Here is a 21,286-nt window from a genome sequence, read left to right on the forward strand (position 1 = left end):
TGAGTGGCGGCGTCAAGCAGACTCCGTCGGCTCTCGGTCTCTGACCGGTGCGGCAACCACTAGCAAGTATCACTAACTGAAGAGGGAGATTCTTGCATGCACGTCACACGCTCGTTTTGAATATTCTGTCACTAGTACAGAATATTAGCGTTGATTTTTGCAGCGTTTCCCAATTAAAAATATCCGCTTTTCAGATATTTTATACTGAATACAGTACAATGCTGTATGCAGGAAACAATAAGCACCACACAGTTCCAGAACAGAGCCATGGAAAATACAAGCGTTACACGTACTACTGACGCAAGCGTGACAATGCATGATGGTTAAGTTACGTCAACCAAAGGCATCGTGGTCGGCTTGTAAGTAGTACAAGTCAACGCCCTAATGCTAACCGATAAAATTCCATGTCTAGCATCTAGCAACTGCTATACACGATGTGCCCATGATTTGTAGTTGGTTTATTCTTGGATCACACTGCAGTGTACATGCAGCTGTACAAGCTTAAGCCCACAACTGAAACTAGCTTGTGGTACAAAAACGTACAGTTTACTACTAGAAGTAACCATACAAGACTCAAACATCTTTGTTGTCACTTTCGCATTCAGCGCGTCAGCTCTGACATTATCAATCCCAAATCCCCAATCAAATAAGCAGGCTTCCAGAGTCAGATTGGATTCGTGACTCAGGTAATCTGTTTGGGATTATGCACCTTTGAAGCTTCAAAAATAAACCAACGCATAGACTTTTTCTTCTACATGTATGATGGCTTACATCACAGCTGTGCATGCAGTTTACAACTCTGTCCTCGTTTGAGTACAAGCAACTTGAACTCTGAAGTTCAGTCACTCGCACAATTTCATTGGATAAAAGAATTCACACGACGAATTGAATACCGTCAGCTGTTTGCATTATGAGAGCAAGCAGAAGATTTGGCTTCATGAGCAGAATCTTCCGTTGAGATTGGAGATCAGACATCGTTGTCAGAGCTAGTACAGCAAATGGTCTGTGCATCTGCTGAAACGACCTGCTTTGCGATTCTGACCAGTTTGGCACTTGTTAGTTTGCTCTACCATTCAGCAACAGAAACCCTAAAACCACGCTGTCTGAAGTATCTATCGCCGACGCGCGATGCAACCGTCAAAAGGAAGCTGCTGGTGAAAAATTTCAAAGCTATCTCCGAGAAATCATAGGCGCCAAATGAGTTATCATGCTGCCAATGATATCGTCAGTTCAGTTCAGGATATTGTTCGTTCGTCGGATCGAGTAGCGAGCTCCAGAATAATGGCAGCTGATGAAGAGCATCTGACCCAGCAGGGGACGACCATCGCTGTCTCTCACCGAACTTAAAACTCCTGAAAGCATCGATGTAACGCGTTCATAGAGAATATTCAGCGAAATTTAAATTCTGGTTGACAGCTATCATCACTGGAGTACTTGACAGGGATTTGCGCTCTGTAGAATTTAATTAATCTGCTTGAGGCTTGAGTTCGTCTCCAAAGCTTGTAATTCTGGACAAGCCAAAACGTAACGCAACAGCATTTGTTCGTTTGCATCCTGTTTTGTTTAGTTCTGTGATGGTTTGACTTTGGGCATTAATTCACTCGACTCGGTTTCTGATGCCAAATGATCAGGCTGTAGAGTGTAGAGAAATATTCCGTCGTGCCCTGGCATGCAAGTGTCGCAATCATATGTGAATCCAATGTGTTCGATTCAAACCAGTGTTTAATAACTTTGGTTATTTGTTTGAGACTTTTCCTTTGGGAAAAAAAACATTGAAGTTTCTGGCACTGTCCAAGAACGATTTCATATCCGGCTCGGCCAAGCCCAAGCCCGTGTTTGTGGTGCTAATGGAAAAACTGGCTAATGTGTATTTTCAGAAACTGTAAATGGGCCGTCCAAAGAGGAAAGACAACCTCATTGGACCGCTCGCTGGTGGCCCAGTCTAGAAGACAACCTGGGTCCACAAGCCTCCAACTCGGCAATTTTGGCGCCTTAGGTTTATGCCAAGATTTGTGCTTTATGACAGTGAGTTAAACAAAACTCAAGTGTTTTTTAGTCTCCAAACACATGAATTTGCCATATCTTAGCTACGGTTAGTTCATCTTTTAATTTCTAACAACGGTGTAAATAAAAAATCGGGTCGGGTGTCAGTGACTCCACCTTAATTTTATTTAGTACAAAGATAGATCAAATACGAGTCATAGATCTCAAATATACTTACATGGTTAATCATGTCTTGGGAGCCCTAAAACACTCACATGCTCTGTAGACGCTCCCGTAGTCCCGTTATTTACTATTTACCGATGCTTTTCGCAGGAGTTCAAAGCTCACAGCGATGGGGGCGGGTTGGGCAGCCCGGGAAAGCAGACCTTCACGAAGGACGTGCTCGGCAGCGCGGGCGACCGGTAGGCGCTCACGAAGTTGGAGACCTTGAGCCAGCACAGGCCCGATCCATCGGAGAGCGCCGTGGACGCCACGCAGGAGACGGCGGCGAGGCAGTTGAGGCGGCAGGCGGTGATCCCGACGAAGAACTGCTCGGCTGCGACCTCCGGCGGGTAGGTGAGGAACTGCGTGTTGTCGAGCTGGAGCATGGTGGTGTTGCCGGGGCAGTTCTCGAGGTCCACCTTGCGCCTGCAGCCGTCGCGCGGGTTGGAGGGGTTGCTGAGCTGGAAGTTCTGCGACGGGCACCCGCACACCGGCGACGTGCCGTTGTAGCTGCACACGCCCATGTCGCCGCAGTAGCCGAACACCTGGCACTGGTCCGCCACCGCCGACCACTGCTCCGACGCCGCGTCGCCGCCGCGCGCCGCGCTGTAGGCGCGGAGGTTGCCGTCGGAGTCGAGCCGCAGGAACCGCAGCATGTCGCCGCTCTCGCCGTAGTTGCTGCTGTACGCCACCACGATCGGGGACGACGTCAGCCGGAGGTCGGTCAGCAACACGAGGCCGTTGGTCTGTATCGTGAGCGTCGGCGAGCTCAGCGTCATGTGCCCCGTGAAGGACGTGTTGTAGCCTTTGTTGAAGTAGGTGACGGCGGTGTTCTCGCTGGTCCACCTTAGCGTCAGGTTCCCGGAGCTCTTGTCAACGGAGAAGACGTAGGGGCCGGTGGTGAGGTTCATCCGGGAGGTGAATTTCTGCGACATGACCACCGTGTCCGTGGGGTGGTCGAACGACTGCCACAGGGTGGTTTTGGAGTTCTTGAGCACGAGGTTGCCACTCTCCTCGACGGCCGCGGCGGTGACGCCCTGGCCGCCGGTCATGGACGACCAGAGCACGACCCCAGATCCGTTGATGAGCTCGAGGTCACCGCTGGACGAGAGGCGGAGCGAGCCGCCCGAGTCAACGGCGGCGCCGGCGCCCGCGGACCAGACGGGGACCCCGCCGGCGTAGGTGATGGCGGCAACGAAGAGGGACGGGGAAGTCGAGGACGGCGTGAAGGAGAGCGAGAATGTGTTGTTGGGCGACGACCATGACGCCGAGTTGCGCGGCGAGAGGGTCGACCCCAGCGGGATGTCGGCGCCATGGGAGAGCAGCGGGAGGAGGAGCGCGAAGCAGCAGAGGAGAGCAAGATCCCCGGGACGTTGCTGCAAAGCTGGCATCTTTTCAGCGATCCCGGGCTATTGCAGAGAGACAAGAGGTAGAGAGAAGATGTCTAATCAAAGGCAGCAAAACCCACCTCCCTCTCCCTTCTCGTCCCTGCAAATGGTGAGATATATAGCAATCGAGGCTGAGATTCTGGTCTTCGCACGAGGCGGGAAGGAGGAATTTGACTGCCTGACTTGCTAGAACTGTGGACTGACAGATTGGAAATGGCCAAGTCAAATCTCCCAATTCTTGTTGGCAGCTTTGATAGACCATCACTAGGCCTGGGGGTCAACAGAACAGTTGTTCATGGTTGACTATTCTTTTTTTTTTTTATACCTAAGGTGACTGTTCTAGTTGTGGTTCGACCAAAAGAGACGAGACGAGTACTAAAAAAAAACAGGGAAGTCACGAACTTTTCCAATCCGTGTATCTGATAAGGAGTATCAGTTCTAGATCATGCCCATGATCTATTTATACAGCATTATGTTAGCATCACGGTATTGTAATATTTACAACAAGCAAGAAGGGACATGACAATTGTACCAATAGACACTCTCCGATACCTTAGGCCAGTCTCGGTGCATGTTTCATAGCACCGTTACCAAAACTGCCATATCAACTTTTTAATGAAATGAAACTGCACTCTCAATGCATCAGTTTCATTGCATAGTTTCATAAACATCCTTCAACATTTAATTATTATAACGGCCACACCGGCCACTAAGGACTAAAATGTAGGAGCTGGACCGAAGCTGTGAAAATAAGCAAGAGTACCTCACAAGAAAATGTAATAACCGGCAAAACTTTTCATATTTTTTTCCGAAACGAACCGGGTAGGAAAGCTGCCGATTATATTAAAAAGGAGTTCCAGATTGAAAAATTACAGAGCACCAAAAGGCGAAAGAAGGAGAAGACAGCTATTAATTACACTTTAGAGAGTATAATGCATCAACAGCGCGGCAGCAGAGTGGAGAGATGCTTTGCCCCTGCTATGATCCACATCACATCTTCATCTTTAAGTCTTGTAAAGATCATGTTGATTGTAGATTTCCTGTTGTTAAAAATTCTCGAATTTCTCTCTCTCCACACTGTCCATAGAGTGAGCATATGACCCTCATCTTGAGCAGTTAGCTTCTCAGTTTCAACGATAAATAGAAAAGGGTGGCACGACATATGTTAGAAAGCACATCCGTAGTAAATTTATCAGCTGGCTCAATCACATACAAGCCCATGAGGCATCAATATTTATTTCAACAGTCCATTCATCACATATAACCGTTCTTCTATGTACTCTTGGGCCGGTAGGCAGTCGTACATTTTTTACTGAGAAGCTAAAAAAGAACATGAACAGATAACAACACACATGGGTTCCGTTTGTAGTTGTGGCTGAACCTTTTAGAGATAGGGCATTTTGTTACAACTAAGGTACCACCAGCCACAGGTTAAGATCCAAAACAAACACAGCACGACAAATTCGACCGGGCTTGTACCAAACGGCAAAGACTAACTGCAACGAATGTTTGTTCCAACATTGAGCTTCTCTCCACCATGACAAACCCTTCGGCGTCGTCGGGAGCAATTGCTGGCTAGTGCAGCGGAGAGAGATAGAGAGAGGAGGAAGTGTACCGGGTCGCAGTCGTCTCCTCCTGTTCCCCTCGGCTGAGGAGCTTAGCGAGGGCGGCGGCTCGCAATTGCCTGCCGGTGTTGGCGCCGTGAGTAAGAGATTGCGATTGAGTGGTGAAATGAGAAGAGGAAGCAATTCACTGGGGGCATTTGCAATTTTGTTCTCCTGAATGGTTGTGCCCTACTGAACTGTAACATAAATTTAAAGGAGGTCAGGGGTCTAACTGCCAAAGAAAAACGAACGGTACCTGGTGCGAGATGCCCAGATCCAACGCTCCGTTAACGAAAGGCGAAGGCAGCGAGGAATGCGAGTAGGCGGGGAGAGTGAGTGTGCGGTGGCAGCGGCGAGAGGAGACGAAAGGGAACAATGCAGGTGCTGGCAAGGGCGTCGCGGGGGATCGCGGCGGTGGTGCGCCCGTCAACGATGGAGGCAGCGCACGGCAGCTAGCTGTAGCCCAGGGCATTGTGGTGTAGGTGAGGGATGGGAACCTCGACCGGGCGCTGTTGGCCTGGCGGTGCCGACACCGCGAGCGAGAGATTGCGATTTGGCGGTGAAATGAGAAGAGGAATCATTCCATGGGGCATTTGCAAATTTGTTTCCAGAATGGTTGTGCCCTACTGAACTATAACGGAAATTTAAAAGAGGACAGGGGTCTAACTGTTAAAGAAAAACGAACGGTACAGACGCCCAGATCCAACGCTGAACGCGAGTAGGCGGGGAGAAGTGTGCGGCGGCGGCGGCGGCGGCGGCGAGAGGATACGAAAGGAAACGATGCAGGCGCTGGCAAGGGCGTCGCGGGGGATCGCGGCGGCGGTGCGCCCGTCAGCGGTGGAGGCAGCGCACGGCGGCCAGCTGCAGCAGGCCCGGGGCATCGTGGTGCAGGTGAGGGACGGGAACCTGGACCGGGCGCTGTCGGTCATGGAGCGCAAGATTCGGTCCAGCGGCATGGAGCGCCTCATCCGGGCGCGCACCCACCACCACGTCAAGGACTCGGAGAAGCGCGTGCTCGCGCGCAAGGCGCTCATGCAGCGCGTTAAGTCCCAGGAGCTCGGCAAGAAGCTCCGCGAGATCCTCATCAAGAAGATCAGGTCAGTGTCACCCCCTCCGCCAGTATTCTCCATGCATTCATTTGTCCTTTTGCTTGCGTGTCTACCTTCTCGATCCGACTTTTAGTCGGGGGCTGTGAGGACTGAGTGAAATTATGTGGGATTTGCAACTAAGGGGACGGATTAGGTTGTGAAATGGAGAATTTGATTAGGTGCTCGTGTGGGAACCTGAACTGGAGACGGAAGACTCTCTGTTGGGCTCCCTAAGGGAACGTGTGTGTACGGTACAAGCTATGAGCGCCAGGACATGCTGTATTTACAAACCGTTTGATGATGGTAGTAACAAATTGTGCGAAATGAGATGTCGTGGTATTGGTAATTTTTGTGCCATATGGTGCAGCAACTATTTGGTTACAGCCTTGCAGCACTAACTTGCGATTGTCCCCATTGTCTTATTTGGTAGCAAATCCTGCATTCCATCTTTATTAACCTTTGGTCAAATTTCTAGCTGAGTTTGGATCGTTTCTGTTCAGTTCCTAGTCCTTGATGACTTATAATTGCTGGAATTTTGAGTGCTCTTATTAGCAAAGTTCTGATCAACCACTTTTGGATATGTAGAAAAAATGGTCTATGTAGGAGGAATGTTTAATAAATAGGTGAGTGACATATACTGTCCTAAATCAGAAATCTAAAGATTTGATGGGCCCTAAATAGCGAAGCTATGACCGTCAAGTTTATTATCCAGTAATGAAACTGATATTTGTGTAACTCTAGAAAATAAAAGGTTTAGGTTGCTTTAGCTACCTATGGATACATTCATATAAAATAGACTCATAAGTTGTAAATTACCTGATCCAGAAATTTACTCTATATATTTCATGTTAGTTAACAGAGTTATTCCAAGGGAAGTTCCTTTTCTGTCTATGTTTTGCATCTCCTGTGATGTTTTGTTGAGAATATTAAATCAACTCTACTGAGTGTTCTAGCAGTTCTTGCAGATTTTTTCTAGTGATATGTAAATGCTGTATATGTAATGAACCGTCATGGTGGTTAAACACTCTTATGTGAAATATTGAATTTCCTGATGACATGTATGTAGTATATATCTCCTTTGGTACACAGCCTGAAATACATTGCAAATTGGTTGATATAGCCATATAGGTTCATGGTGGTGCTTGAAAATTAATCTTGGAACTATTTCCCACAATTAACTGTGCTGCCTGGACTATATAAGTTGATGAATGCCATTGAGTCATTGAGACTAGCAGCTAATGGAGATTTTATACACTGTTTATACATGATTTAATGACTGCTATGAGATGGTAATTATGATTCAACTTCAAGCAAAAAAGAGTTATGTATATTTGATAATGGCTGTATGAATGTTCCATTTAACAATTAACACACAGACATTGTTCTTCCTGTATTTGTTCATCAATTATTATAGAGTAAACTTCTGAAAAACAGGCTTTGCTATCATTGTTGTACAAAGCTCGTACGTTTAGCTTATACTATCTCATATCAGGTTCTATGGTCATGTTGTTTCACAAGTGCCCATACTTAACCGAATCCTAATTATTAAGCTATTTGACCTTCAATGTCTATTTGTCATCCATTTTAGCTAGTTGACAAATATTAGCAACTATGGCAGTGCAATTGCAGGGCATGCCTGTTCAGATTAGATTTTGTTAGAGTGGAGTTTGTGAACTGCATCACCACAAAATACGCATTATGTGTCACAAGTCAAGAAAAGTTTTGACAGTATTACAAATTTGCAGTTTGCACATTACAAGATTACCTTTCAAATCTGATATGAATTACTATAGATGTTTTGTTAATTGATCAGTATAAAAGGTCTGCTCTGCCAGCTACAGAGAAATCCAATAGTTTTTTCTTAAGGTAGCGTTGAAATGTAGAAGCTGAGAACTGATAACACAAACCTGTTGCTGCACAACATCCTTTTATTTGATTGTCAAAACAGTATGCATTTATTCTGTGTACAATCTTTCAAGTAGAAATAAGCAGTTGTTGGTGTGTTTATTGTTCCTGGATGTTTTTTCCTTAAAAAAGGCAACATTGAAATGTGGAGTCTAGACTGACAACACAAATCTGTTGTTGACAAACATCCTTTTTATCTGATTGTCAATAGTCAAAACAATATGCATTTGTTGCTGCATGAAAACTTTGAAGTAGACATAAGCAGTTATTGGTGTGTTTGTTGTTCCTGAATGAATTGCTGTCTTCTCTTTCAAAAGAATGAATTGCCATCTCTTTATTCATGGAAACATTATTGCTCTGTGCAGGGGCCAGTGAGGGCATATCTAGGATCAGCACATCGGCAGTTTACCAGTAGTACTGAAGTATGGTTGCTCCATGTTGAACATGTAATCAGTGCCAATGATGTATCTGTTTGGAGTGGCTTGATAATAACACAACTGCAACCTTGAGCAAGAAAAGCTTTTGTTGATTGATAATTTTGATTCCAGAGCTTTTTCTGGTTTAGATTAGCCACTGCGATTATGGTGTGGTCTAGGTTATGTCATGTTTCGCCAGCGAGTTTGTGCATCTTGATCGAAAAATAGCTTCTTTAGTATCTGAATAGATGACATAGTTCTGCGGCATCGAAAGTAATTCCTCAACTTTCATGTTGAAGCAGTAGAAATTTGATGCGTTATATGATAGAAGAAATGACTTGAACAACGGAAAATTTGTCTCTACGCTTTTGGCTGCCTACTTCTATGTATTGTCATAACGCCTTTACGCTAATTTGATGCATTATATGATGGAAGAAATGACTTGAACAACGGAAAATTCATACCTGAGCTTTTGGTTGCCTACTTCTATGTATTGTCATAACGCCTTTGTGCTCACTTCGCTCTTAATGTGGTTACTATTTGGAAAGGGCATAGTTTGAAGAGATGAAAGTGCGCTGCACCTTGGATAGCTATTTATACAAAATAGCTCTAGTTACAAACATATGTAATATAAAATAGCTCTAGTTACAAATATACGTGAGTAAAGGTGGACACGTAAGAAGTGTTATGGCGGCTAATTTTCTTGTTGCGTATTTGTCGTGCCACGCAAGTACCGTGCATGGAAGTGTGAATTATTGAACACAATCCAAAGGCGGTTAAGTGCTGCTATTAAGAAATTAACAAACACAAGGAGTACACCGATCTACTTCTAAACCTAGAAGTAACAGCACCGTTTACATTTAGAAATCACAAGAGAGTATACCTTAAGCGCCATACAATGGGTAAATCACAGATTCTGACACTGTTTGAGTAGTCTGCTACTTGCTTCAGATATGGACAGTATACAACACCTATGTCCCGATCAAGCACCAGTTTGTGCAAAACTAAACTGAAAAAAAGATATGTACAATGATGACCAGCTAGTTACCTTCAACTGAATTGAATCTCATGTAAAATTTTCCATAGTAGTAGGTCGGTACTCCTAACCCCAAGTAACAGAATTCTTGCAATGTTTATCTAGCCTGTCCTGGATCAAATTCAGCACCCTCTCATAAAAGTGAGACAACACAACAAAATTATTGTCATGTGTAGGTTGAACTGACTGGTGCCTCCTTGCGTTGCTTAAATGCAATCTGTCATCAACTAAACTACTAAAAGATGATCCCCTTGAACAACTAAAAAATGTAAAGGTACGCTGGGCGTTAGTTGTCTTGCATAATAAGAAGCAGGATCCACGGTAGTAACAAAGATGCATTGGACAACTTTGGTTCCTGCAAAATAAAAGACGGATGTAGCAGAACAACTCCTTGATGAAGGACATGGAAAGGTGCATACATAATTATTACCATTTTTAACAAAATAAAAGACGGTTCTGAGTACCGACATAGCTAGCAAGTAGCAACTTATTTGATTCCTCAAACTCTAGTACCCCCGATTCAACACAATTTACCATCTTGTAAATTTGAGGCCCTGACATTTGTATGGAACCACCAATCGTGAGTCCTGACAACCTTGTTAACGGTTTTCTCATAGGAATTGCACACCAGATTACAATACTGGATAGTGCAGTCATGGAAAAGCATCTTCATTGTCAAGAGAAATATGCTTGGAAATATAGTGTAATGCCACAAAAACTGCTCACCAGATAGACAGATTAGATATACAGAAATTTTTAAATTATTTGGACATATCAAAGGCACGCTGGCCTCTCAAGTTAATATAATGTAACGTTGCCCTTTGTTGAAGAAAAAAAAGTCAAATTCTACATGGACTTCATGTAAACATCAGTTAAATATAACGACCATAGGTGCAATATCTCATGCAAAAGAACCTGTGACTCAGAAGCCAATGAATCAGGAAATTTTGATTGTCTCCCTGTCAAAGGTTACTACTCTCTCAAATAATTCAACACACATAAAAGTAATTAAATTGATCTCTTATTTAGAAATCTGGATACAAAAGGCAAAGCTGATTACATAATATTCACATTGGTTGGTGGCATTTCATCGAACAGTTTAGGACCATGGAGACAAATAGATTAACAAGCTTAGTTTGGATCATACTGTTGTGAAGATTTTGAGTAAGAAAAATGCAAATTTAAGGCTCAGAAAAGCAAACCAAGAAAAAATTGAAGGATGACCAGGTGTGTTTTGTTCTTCTTGTTGCCATCGTGCAACTTGTGAGGTTAAAGAATTTTTTTACACTACGATCGACGCTCGAGGGTGTCTATGTTTTGGCAATCCCCAACACATTGTACAATATCAAACAAATAATCCCTTAGTGTTTCTGTAGATGAACCTGCATAGTTTCTCCTCTTAGCTTGACAAGCTTCAGTTCATCCTCAAAGCTGCATGTTCATATACGGTGTGTAAGTGTGCATATTTTGATATACTAATGCATCCAAGCTATAGTCACCAAAATGGACGTATTCATCAAGCAGAATATAATTGCCTAACAGAATGCACATGGTACCAAAATGGACGTATTCACCAAAATGCATGTACGTGGAGCTTATTTAGTGACATGGTACCAACAACAAACGATTAACAGAATGCACATGAGGAGAACATATGATCAGACCAAGAACATTTGCATTATCATCAAAGGGTAATCTGACCAAAAACACAAGAATTATGTTACAGCCATGCACAAATATAGATATGAATAACTTAAAAGGGATAAGTAATTTGCAGTCTAACGACAGTTAGATAACATATGAATTGGTGCTGTCCCAAATTTTCATTTGAAGCTGCTGAAGATGGGCCGAGATAATTCTGAGGTAGGAAATAATATGGTTAACACTCTTTTGAATAGCTCCAGACTTATATGCTTACTAATCATTTTCACTTAACAGCCCACAATTAAAAGTGCAGTTGTATCGATATAAAATTCTAATCCGTACAGCTGAAATAGATAGAAAATTCACTGACGGGGTAGATACCTTGGTTTTTAATCACTCTTTCTCTCTGGTTGCTTTCTTATACTTGTCTTTGTAGAACACTATCTCATGCTTCCAAACCAACTCATCCAAGTATATAATTTTTTGCACACATCAATATCCAGCTACATACATAAAACACATAATTTTTTTTGACAAAATTTACCTTGGCATAATCAGCTATCAGATCATCAATATCCAGCTTGAATGGAGCCATATCTATATTTGCACGGATGGCCTGAAAACTGTATAAGAAAATAATTGCTCACTTGATTGGTGATAAAAATGACAATGAATTAGTGTCAGCTAGCAGTGCATAATGTAATGAATGTGTAGAGCACAAATTGTTTTGAATATGCAAGGCAGAAAGAATTCACCATTAGAATAACCATTTATTTTCACAATTTCCTTTGCCATATCTACACACATCAACTAAAGCACGCTTCCTTCCAGCTTCCTACACATATGCCATTCAAAAGCGAGCTCAAGATAAGAAAGAACACAAGAATTGGTTCACATAACTGGTCGACCAAGGTAACCAGGGCCGTAGCCAGGAATTCTTTTTTTCATTGTTAGGGGGGACCAACAATGCTAATTTTTGTAAAAATTTCATCAAATTCAAAAATTTTAATACAAAACATTGGAACAAGGTAACCCATCAACACCCCTGGATGAATGGCTTTCTTGCTAGGTTGGCCATTACCAGTTTTCAGATGCCAACAGCACAAACAACCACATATAACTGTATCTGATTTTGCCATCTACAGGACCAACAGAATTACAAAAACTTTCCAACTGATAGCATAAAAGCCTTTTCAGTATAAATTGATATTTGAATTAGTAGTTTCATTGGGTGTGGGCATTTAAATTGGTATTTAAACTATGTAATTACATACACGAAACTACACCAAATGCTAATTAACGGAACTAAAAAGGCAGAAAATCCTTACTATCATTCCAGCATGGGAACACATGCAGAAGTCATAGTTCCTTGGATGGCAGACCTTGTTGTCCACAACGGTACCTGCAGATTAAGCCATTGATATTATTAGATAACAATTCAGTCACATAGAAATTGGCCTACAATTGCAGCAGCACATTGCTGAGAGAGAGAGAGAAATTACCAAGAGGCACATTTTCTGGAGCGCCAGGAATGAAAATTTTCGTATGATGATCCTTCTGGGCAATAATCAATGTGAACTTGGGATTCCATTTTTCATCCAAAAACTTGCATGCCTAAAAAGGCCAGAAACTACTTTAGCATGGCCAAGCAAGCAGTATAGGATACTTGGATAAAAGGAACCTTGAAATAGAATAGAACCAAGAAAGTTTATGAAGTACCTCTATTATCTGATCCAACTCAATGTTCAGCACCTCATTAAACTGACTCTCACTAACACCATCCCTATAATAAAGACACAGAACATCAGCTTGGTGCTATGATAAAACAGAGGAAACTGGAGACAAGCAACCAATTTGCACAACCAGACTACATTGTTATTCCCAAAAGAAAAAGGTCCGCTACCCAAATTTGCAACCAGTTAATTTAAAATGATAACTGACCTGAATATGATGATTTGATCTGGCTTTCTCTTCCCAGAACTGGTGTAGAAGTCAATCAGACACTCCCTGAAAAAACAACATCAAATTCCAACAAGTGACCGGAGAAACCATGTCATTAGAACATACAGCATATTTACCAAAGTATACCACAACATTGCTCAAACCTAACAAGGTAATGAAAGTAAATCTCTTACCGAATCAGGCCATCATCATCAGTTCCCCTTGGCTTAAACAAGGAGTCAATCATTTCCATTTTAGGTGATTGTGAGCGCACCAAAGCTCTATATTTTGATATAAGAGACCATTCACGTATGCAAGGTCCTCGATAAAAATATCTAAAACAACGACTAATCTCCATAAACAGTAACAGAACATTTCATGCTTGTCAGCAATAAAGTCTGACATGGAAAAATAATCTTCATTTTTTAAAGCTCTCCTTATTACAGTTCACAAGTCATGCTATTTAATCCATGTCCAAGTGTCCAAACTATATGGCATGTCTAATGCTCTCCTTATTACAATTCACAAGTCATGCTATTTAATCCATGTCCAAGTGTCCAAACTATATGGCATGTCTAATGCTCTCCTTATTACAATTTACAAGCCATGTTATTTAACCCCATGTCCAAGTGTAAAAAAAAAAAGACTATTCTATTGGTAGGTTGGATTGCTCATAATAAGTGGCAGCTCCAAAGTAAAATGCATAGCATACTCAAATAAAATATGCAATGTCCAAAACCTATTCGCATTCTACTTTATAAATCCAATGACCAAACAAGTATGTAATACAAAAAGGAATAAAAAGTTGTCTGATATGCACCTCCGTTTGCATCTCTGACCAGCCGCCCTCCAGATCCATTGGCTGACCATTCACTGGGTGGCCAGGTAACCTTAATGGGCTACCATGCTCAATTCTCTCAGGTTCAACAAAATTATGGTTAGGCGCCATAGTAGATGCCCGCAAAATCTCTGCATTAAATAGAGCGTTAACTCAATTAGACAATGATACATATAACTTGGAAATAATAATGACATTAATACTTTGTATGCCACTCTAAACTGGGGCAAAAGCAACGTATGTGGCATTTCCAAATTTTGTACAATGACATGAACTAACGCACTGTGCCAATGAGATAGTAGACACTCAACTTTGCTAAAAATAGACATAAGCAGCACAATGACCATTCTTAAGATACGCATAAGCTGGACAATGACCATTGTTAAGATAAAAAATTATGTTTGACACAACAGCAGCCGTTTTCTAGAGTGTGAAGTCAACTATGTGAACAAAAAGATATTGTTTAGGGCCAGAACTCAACGGAATATTACCCTGTTATAACCATAAATAAAGTAACAGGCAATAGTATATTGGGATATTTGAAAAAAATGAATCAACAACAAAATCCAGTCAAAACAATCCTCTAATTAACTCCTCTGAACAACAATGGTATGATATGATTACAGAAAATCCAAGAAGACAAAGTGCTGAGGCAATCATGAAAGTGCACAGGGATGCATGATTAACAGCCCTAACCTAAAAGACTTGAAGAAAACTAAACATAGCAACTTGTGATAATGAATGTTTCACACCATTAACAAACAAAATTGTTAAAGTAACAAAAAAAATATATAAACCAGTAACACTAATAATGCCTGGAGGCAAAGGAAACAAACCTTGGTTCAAGAGCCAGGTACAGAAAGGAAGAACTTGCACGAATGGGGCCAATTTCTGCCTCTCTGCAAGCAACTCAGCCAGGTATCTGCCAAACAAGCTCCAGCGCCGGCCTACGGCGGCGTCACCTGTTCCATTCGCATGCATCCACAGGAGATGCGAGAGAGATGCTAAAGATCGGATCGGAGGAGGCATGCATCGTCTACCGCCGATCGATGGATGGTGATTTGGACATCATGTAGATGCAGGAGAAGAAATGAAGAATAGATTAGATTGAGAGTGATCGTCGTACCAACAATCACGAGAACAGCTACGAGGAGGAGACGGCATGACAGCTTGTTCAATTCCCAGCTGCTGCTGCGGCCATCTTACCTTTTTCCACTTCAGGTATGTGCCTGCCAGGCCTACTATGTTCCTGCAGTCCTGCAGGCCCTATATCATTGGTAGCTAGCAGCATTGTTGCAGGAAGAAGAGATGAGATGAGGAGCCGAGGAGGAGGAGGGAGGAGAAAAGTAGGAGAGGACCCGGCGCTGGGCATATTACGTGTAGCAGCATGGCATCCGCAGGCGTTTCCGGGCCAGGGCATAGTATGTATCGCCCACCATCGCTGCATGCAGAACAGTCACTGCACCCAGCATATATATTATATTGTTTAATCAGCAGTCGGGTAGTTTTACAGTAGTATATACTTGGGCACCATTGGGAGACGAATCAAATGCATGCCAAAGATCTTGCATGCGTACCAGACTGGGAGAATCCGCCGTCGCCCTCCCTGCGCGTATAATGGCGCGAGCCAGTGGCTTGGAGATGGCAAAATTAAACACAGCGAAGAAACTTTACTTCCAACATTAAATAGGACTGCAATAACGTCAGCTTGTTCGCTTTCGCTTAAGCTAGTGACTGCAGCAGCAGCCGCTAGCTCAAGCAAATAGGCTGATGTTATTGCAGTCCTATTCTACAAGCAGAACCACTAGCTCAGGTGAACAAGTTGACGTTATTGCAGTTCTATTCTGCAATGCAAGCAGCTCAAGGGAACAGGACTTTCCTATTCAATGTTCATAGAACTCCCGTGACGCCTACGGGCGGGAAGTAAAGTTTCTCTCGCTGTTCACCTGTTGTTACTCCAAACACAACCAAAAAAAAAATCGAAGAATGGGTCCGTTTGCTGCACCCGGGGCCCAGTTTTTATTTGGACGCCGTAAGTGGGCCATTTTAGGAGGAAAGACACAGCCCGCCGCTTCTTGAACGGCCGGCATTGGGCGGCCCAGTCTGAGATTAGTTCGGCAAATGCTCTCCGTTTCCAACTACAAACGCGCTCCCTTCCGTTTCTTGATCTTGACCGTACGTTTAATCAACCCCTGGCGCGTGTTCTTTTCCCATACTGCAGCTCATAATCTGCTGTCAATTGGTGTCTGAGTTGATGATTCGCCGTTGTGTTGGGATAGTGATGTACTGGGTGGTGTTGCTGGAGCTGTTAATGGTCAACATGCCCACAAATTTTGAGCAACAGAGTCCTCATAGTATTTCTTTGACGAAGAAACACCAAAAGTCGAATTCGTTGACGCCTCTAACGTCTCGGGGCGCGGACAGTCGCGTGTCCAGTTGTCCCTTCTTGCTTCTAGTAACCATGTACTCCCTTAGTCCCGATTTAATTGTCACTTAGGAATTAGGATTGTGAGAGGAATTAGGATTGTGAGGGGAATTCATTCCCGAGCGATAGTCACAGTTCCCGAGCGACAGTTAATAGGGGACGGAGGAAGTACATGAGAAATATTAGAGAATGACAAAACGTTTCAGCAACAATACCATTGAAAACGACAGGGGAAAAAAAAGAGTACAATCACGCATACATGTGTGCTGTTCTAACCACTTTGCATATACAAGTATTTTTAAAATGCCGGAAGTTTTTCTTTGTGTAACATTTGCTGAATCAAGTCGATTTGAATGGATAGCATTAGCAAAATACATGCATTCAAAACTATATTGCGCAAAAGAAATTTAAAAAAAAGGAAAGAAGATGGATAGAATTGATACAGTTCTCCAACAACCATCCTAATACTTGGTGACACATCGATCTGTCATTATGCTCCTATTTAATCCGTTTCAGGGGTATCATGTGAACCACCCGCTCTTCACATTTTGTTATACAGAGATAGTCAACCAAGGAAGAGAAAACAACAAAATACAAAGGAAATACTAGCTCAATTCTGGAAGGGGAAAAAAAACAGATGGAAGGAACAGACAAAAGGGTGGTGGGTCTAAGCCGCCCATGTTGACCTTGACCCGCCCACCCGCCACAAAAGCCAGTCCAGACCTGCACCTGGTCAAGACTCATCATGGCCGTCGGTAGTGCCATGGATGGCCGTGATTGCGCCATCCGAGAGACACTACACCACTAAAAATTCTCGCACGTCTACGTACCGTACTGCTACCGTAATGCTGTATACACAGATAGACCTGGCCAGCTTACAAGAGCATGCTCGAGATTTGATGCCCCTAATCAGAGATGAATTGGAAAAGTTAGTGACGTCCCTGTTGTTATTTCTTCTTTTTGCAGGACTAGTCTCTCGTCTCTTTTTGGTCGAAATACAGCTAGAACAGTCAACCCTAAACAATGGATCACTTTGTTTGCGCCACCATTTTGAACTGTTGAATTTATCCCGGTATAAAGGCATGTCCTAATGGTCTGCCAAAGCTGCGGACTAGTACAAGAATTGGGAGATTTGATTTGATCCGACATTTTGACCAAGCAATAATTTCTATTCTTTGCTGTTTCTACGGTAGTTTCGTCAAGGAGGAGCCAGTCAATGTGCGTCACTGTCACTATCGCTCTAAACGCTTGCACATCTCCAATCCTCCATGGCTCTACTACTAGTAGTCTTCGTCTCTCTCCTGGTATCGCTCCCGCCTCCCCAGTTCCAATTCCCCCCTTCCTAATCTCCTCTTCCCAGTCGTGCCAGGACCAGATTCACAGCCTGGATTGCTAAAATATCTAACCGATTGCAGAGGAGAAGAGAAGACGCCATGGCCCGCGGGAGAGGGAGGTGGGGTTTGCTGCCTTGATTAGCTTCTTCTCTGCCTCTCTGTCCGCAATCGCCATCCGAGAAAGCCAGCCGCCCCGAATCGCCGGAAAGATGCGGCCTTTGCGGGGAAAGCACGGGGATCTTGCTATCCTCTGCTGCCTCGCGCTCCTCCTCCCGCTGCTTTCCCATGGCGCGGACATGCCGCTGGGGTCGACCCTCTCACCGGGCAACTCGGCGCCGTGGACTTCGCCCAACAACACCTTCTCGCTCTCCTTCACGGCGTCCCCGACCTCCCCGTCCCTCTTCGTCGCCGCCATCACCTACGCCGGCGGGGTGCCCGTCTGGTCCGCGGGAGCCGGCGCGGCCGTTGACTCGGGTGGCTCGCTCCGCCTCTCCTCCAACGGCGACCTCCAGCTCGTCAATGGATCTGGGGCCGTGCTATGGTCGTCCAACACCGGCGGCCGGGGCGTCGCCGCCGCGGCCGTCCAGGAGAGCGGCAACCTGGTGCTCAAGAACTCGACGGCCACCCTGTGGCAGTCGTTCGACCATCCCACGGACACGGTGGTCATGTCGCAGAACTTCACCTCCGGGATGAACCTCACCTCCGGCCCCTACGTCTTCTCCGTCGACAAGAGCTCCGGCAACCTCACGCTCAAGTGGACCAGCGGCGCCAACACCGTCACCTACTTCAACAAGGGCTACAATACGACCTTCACGGGGAACAAGACGCTGAGCTCGCCGACGCTGACGATGCAGACCAACGGAATCGTGTCGCTGACCGACGGCCAGCTGACGGCACCCGTCGTGGTGGCGTACAGCAGCAACTACGGCGAGAGCGGCGACATGATGCGGTTCGTGCGCCTCGACGCCGACGGCAACTTCCGCGCCTACAGCGCGGCGCGGGGCAGCAACGCGGCGGCGGAGCAGTGGTCGGCGGTGGCGGACCAGTGCCAGGTGTTCGGCTACTGCGGCAACATGGGCGTGTGCAGCTACAACGGCACGTCGCCGGTTTGCGGGTGCCCGTCGCTCAACTTCCAGTTCAGCAACCCCTCCAACCCCCGCGACGGCTGCAAGCGCAAGGTGGACCTCCAGAACTGCCCCGGCAACTCCACCATGCTCCAGCTCGACAACACCCAGTTCCTCACCTACCCGCCGGAGATCACCACCGAGCAATTCTTCGTGGGGATCACCGCCTGCCGGCTCAACTGCCTCTCCGGCGGCTCCTGCGTGGCGTCCACGGCGCTCTCCGACGGGTCGGGCCTCTGCTTCCTCAAGGTCTCCAACTTCGTGAGCGCCTACCAGTCGGCCGCGCTGCCGAGCACGTCCTTCGTCAAGGTCTGCTTCCCCGGCCTGCCCAACCCGGCCCCCGACGCCGCGACATCTTCCTCCCGCGGCGGCTCCGGCGTCCGCGCCTGGGTCGTCGCCGTCGTGGTCCTCGGCGCCGTGTCCGCGCTGGTGCTCTGCGAGTGGGCGCTCTGGTGGTGGTTCTGCCGGCACAGCCCCAAGTACGGGCCGGCGTCGGCGCAGTACGCGCTGCTGGAGTACGCGTCGGGCGCGCCGGTGCAGTTCTCCTACCGCGAGCTCCAGCGGTCGACCAAGGGGTTCAAGGAGAAGCTCGGCGCCGGCGGGTTCGGCGCCGTGTACCGCGGCGTGCTGGCGAACCGGACGGTGGTGGCGGTGAAGCAGCTGGAGGGGATCGAGCAGGGGGAGAAGCAGTTCCGGATGGAGGTGGCCACCATCAGCAGCACGCACCACCTCAACCTCGTCCGCCTCATCGGCTTCTGCTCCGAGGGCCGCCACCGCCTGCTCGTCTACGAGTTCATGAAGAACGGCTCGCTGGACGCCTTCCTCTTCGGCGCCGCGCCGGGGGGGAAGATGCCGTGGCCGACGCGCTTCGCCGCCGCCGTCGGCACCGCGCGGGGCATCACCTACCTCCACGAGGAGTGCCGCGACTGCATCGTCCACTGCGACATCAAGCCCGAGAACATCCTCCTCGACGAGCACTTCAACGCCAAGGTCTCCGACTTCGGGCTCGCCAAGCTCGTCAACCCCAAGGACCACCGCCACCGCACGCTCACCAGCGTAAGGGGGACCAGGGGGTACCTGGCGCCAGAGTGGCTCGCCAACCTGCCCATCACGGCCAAGTCCGACGTTTACAGCTACGGGATGGTCCTGCTGGAGATCGTCAGCGGCCACCGCAACTTCGACGTCTCCGAGGAGACCGGCCGGAAGAAGTTCTCCGTGTGGGCGTACGAGGAGTACGAGAAGGGAAAGATCTTCGACATCATCGACAAGAAGCTCCCCGGGGAAGACATCGACATGGCCCAGGTGGAGCGCGCGCTCCAGGTGAGCTTCTGGTGCATCCAGGAGCAGCCGGCGCAGCGGCCGTCCATGGGGAAGGTGGTGCAGATGCTGGAAGGGATCATGGACCTCGAGAGGCCGCCGCCGCCCAAGTCGTCGGACAGTTTCCTGAGCACCACCACGGGCAGTACCGGCATCGGCAGTGGCGTCAGCACGAGCATAGTCTCGAGTACGGTTGCCTCGTCGGCCCCGATCGCGCCGACGACGTCGCCGAACCTGGAGCAGGAGATGGCGTTGGCGCGCTCGACGTCGGCCACGAACCGTGAGAGGGTGTCGCGGCAGCTGCTATCGCCGCAGCCGTACATGACGATGTAATAAGGTGCATCTTCCATGGCAGATCATCTGAACCCGTAGCGTCGTAAACAAAGTGGGGTGCTGAAGCATGCGGAAATTAATGCTTCTATGCTCCATTGGAAGGAAGAGGAAATGTACAGATTATAGAGCGGTTAGGGAATTGATGTGCTGAATTTGCTGTTACGTCTGGTGATCTTGTTCTGGTTGTGACAACAAAACAGAGTGTTGTTCACTTCTAGTGAGTTTGCATACTGCATCTGCATATGTAACTGTAAGTAGCAGGATTTTGATATGGGCATTGTATTTTGTACAAATAATTGAGATGTAGGCGATGTATTGTCCTAGCATTGGCGGCAATTTTCTCTTTTTTTTAGAAACAGATGCAGGATCAATCATGCCTGGACTTCTGAATTTTATCCCAACTACTCCCTCCCTCCTCCGTCCCTTTTTATCTGTTGCTTGGGAAACGTGGTGAGGGACAGAGGGAGTAGTTCCGTTGATCTAGGAAGTAGGAAGGTTCCAAGCAGCTCACACAGCCGAAGAGACTGCATCTTATCAATATCATAGTGCTCATCTGCTAGACTGTCACTACATCATACTGTTGCAGGTCAAGGTCTTCGGTTTTTCTCAGGCACACTGCTGGAATTCTTGGTGGAGCATGAACGGGAATCTTGCAACAAACATCTCCATCAGTTTTTTATGCGGTTCA

The 21,286-nt window shown here is 46.2% G+C and overlaps 5 protein-coding genes across 5 annotated transcripts; 2 read left to right on the top strand and 3 right to left on the bottom strand.

The window, feature by feature from the left end:
- Positions 1-2,124: 2,124 nt before the first annotated feature.
- Positions 2,125-3,671, bottom strand: LOC101763523 (G-type lectin S-receptor-like serine/threonine-protein kinase At1g34300). Its single transcript, XM_004986077.4, has one exon. It carries the CDS (start codon positions 3,594-3,596, stop codon positions 2,328-2,330), a length of 1,269 nt encoding a protein of 422 aa, XP_004986134.1. The 5' UTR covers positions 3,597-3,671; the 3' UTR covers positions 2,125-2,327.
- A 2,193-nt stretch (positions 3,672-5,864) lies between these two features.
- Positions 5,865-8,759, top strand: LOC101781457. Its single transcript, XM_004981066.2, has 2 exons — positions 5,865-6,294; positions 8,556-8,759. The coding sequence occupies exons 1-2, from the start codon at positions 5,978-5,980 to the stop codon at positions 8,563-8,565; spliced, it is 327 nt and encodes a 108-aa protein (XP_004981123.1). The 5' UTR covers positions 5,865-5,977; the 3' UTR covers positions 8,566-8,759.
- A 2,908-nt stretch (positions 8,760-11,667) lies between these two features.
- On the bottom strand, positions 11,668-13,524 carry LOC111255865 (protein argonaute 4B-like). The gene is made up of 6 exons (XM_022823455.1): positions 13,422-13,524; positions 13,228-13,293; positions 13,006-13,069; positions 12,789-12,900; positions 12,615-12,688; positions 11,668-11,909 (listed from the first exon to the last, which is right to left on the bottom strand). The coding sequence occupies exons 1-6, from the start codon at positions 13,478-13,480 to the stop codon at positions 11,856-11,858; spliced, it is 429 nt and encodes a 142-aa protein (XP_022679190.1). The 5' UTR covers positions 13,481-13,524; the 3' UTR covers positions 11,668-11,855.
- LOC111255866 (KH domain-containing protein At1g09660/At1g09670-like) lies at positions 13,422-15,061 on the bottom strand. The gene is made up of 2 exons (XM_022823456.1): positions 14,902-15,061; positions 13,422-14,196 (listed from the first exon to the last, which is right to left on the bottom strand). Exons 1-2 carry the CDS (start codon positions 15,044-15,046, stop codon positions 13,967-13,969), a joined length of 375 nt encoding a protein of 124 aa, XP_022679191.1. The 5' UTR covers positions 15,047-15,061; the 3' UTR covers positions 13,422-13,966.
- A 2,635-nt stretch (positions 15,062-17,696) lies between these two features.
- On the top strand, positions 17,697-20,956 carry LOC101781860 (G-type lectin S-receptor-like serine/threonine-protein kinase At1g34300). Its single transcript, XM_004981067.4, has one exon. It carries the CDS (start codon positions 18,034-18,036, stop codon positions 20,596-20,598), a length of 2,565 nt encoding a protein of 854 aa, XP_004981124.1. The 5' UTR covers positions 17,697-18,033; the 3' UTR covers positions 20,599-20,956.
- Positions 20,957-21,286: the final 330 nt, after the last annotated feature.

This window comes from Setaria italica, chromosome IX (genome assembly GCF_000263155.2).
Source record: "Setaria italica strain Yugu1 chromosome IX, Setaria_italica_v2.0, whole genome shotgun sequence".
Taxonomy (NCBI): domain Eukaryota; kingdom Viridiplantae; phylum Streptophyta; class Magnoliopsida; order Poales; family Poaceae; genus Setaria; species Setaria italica.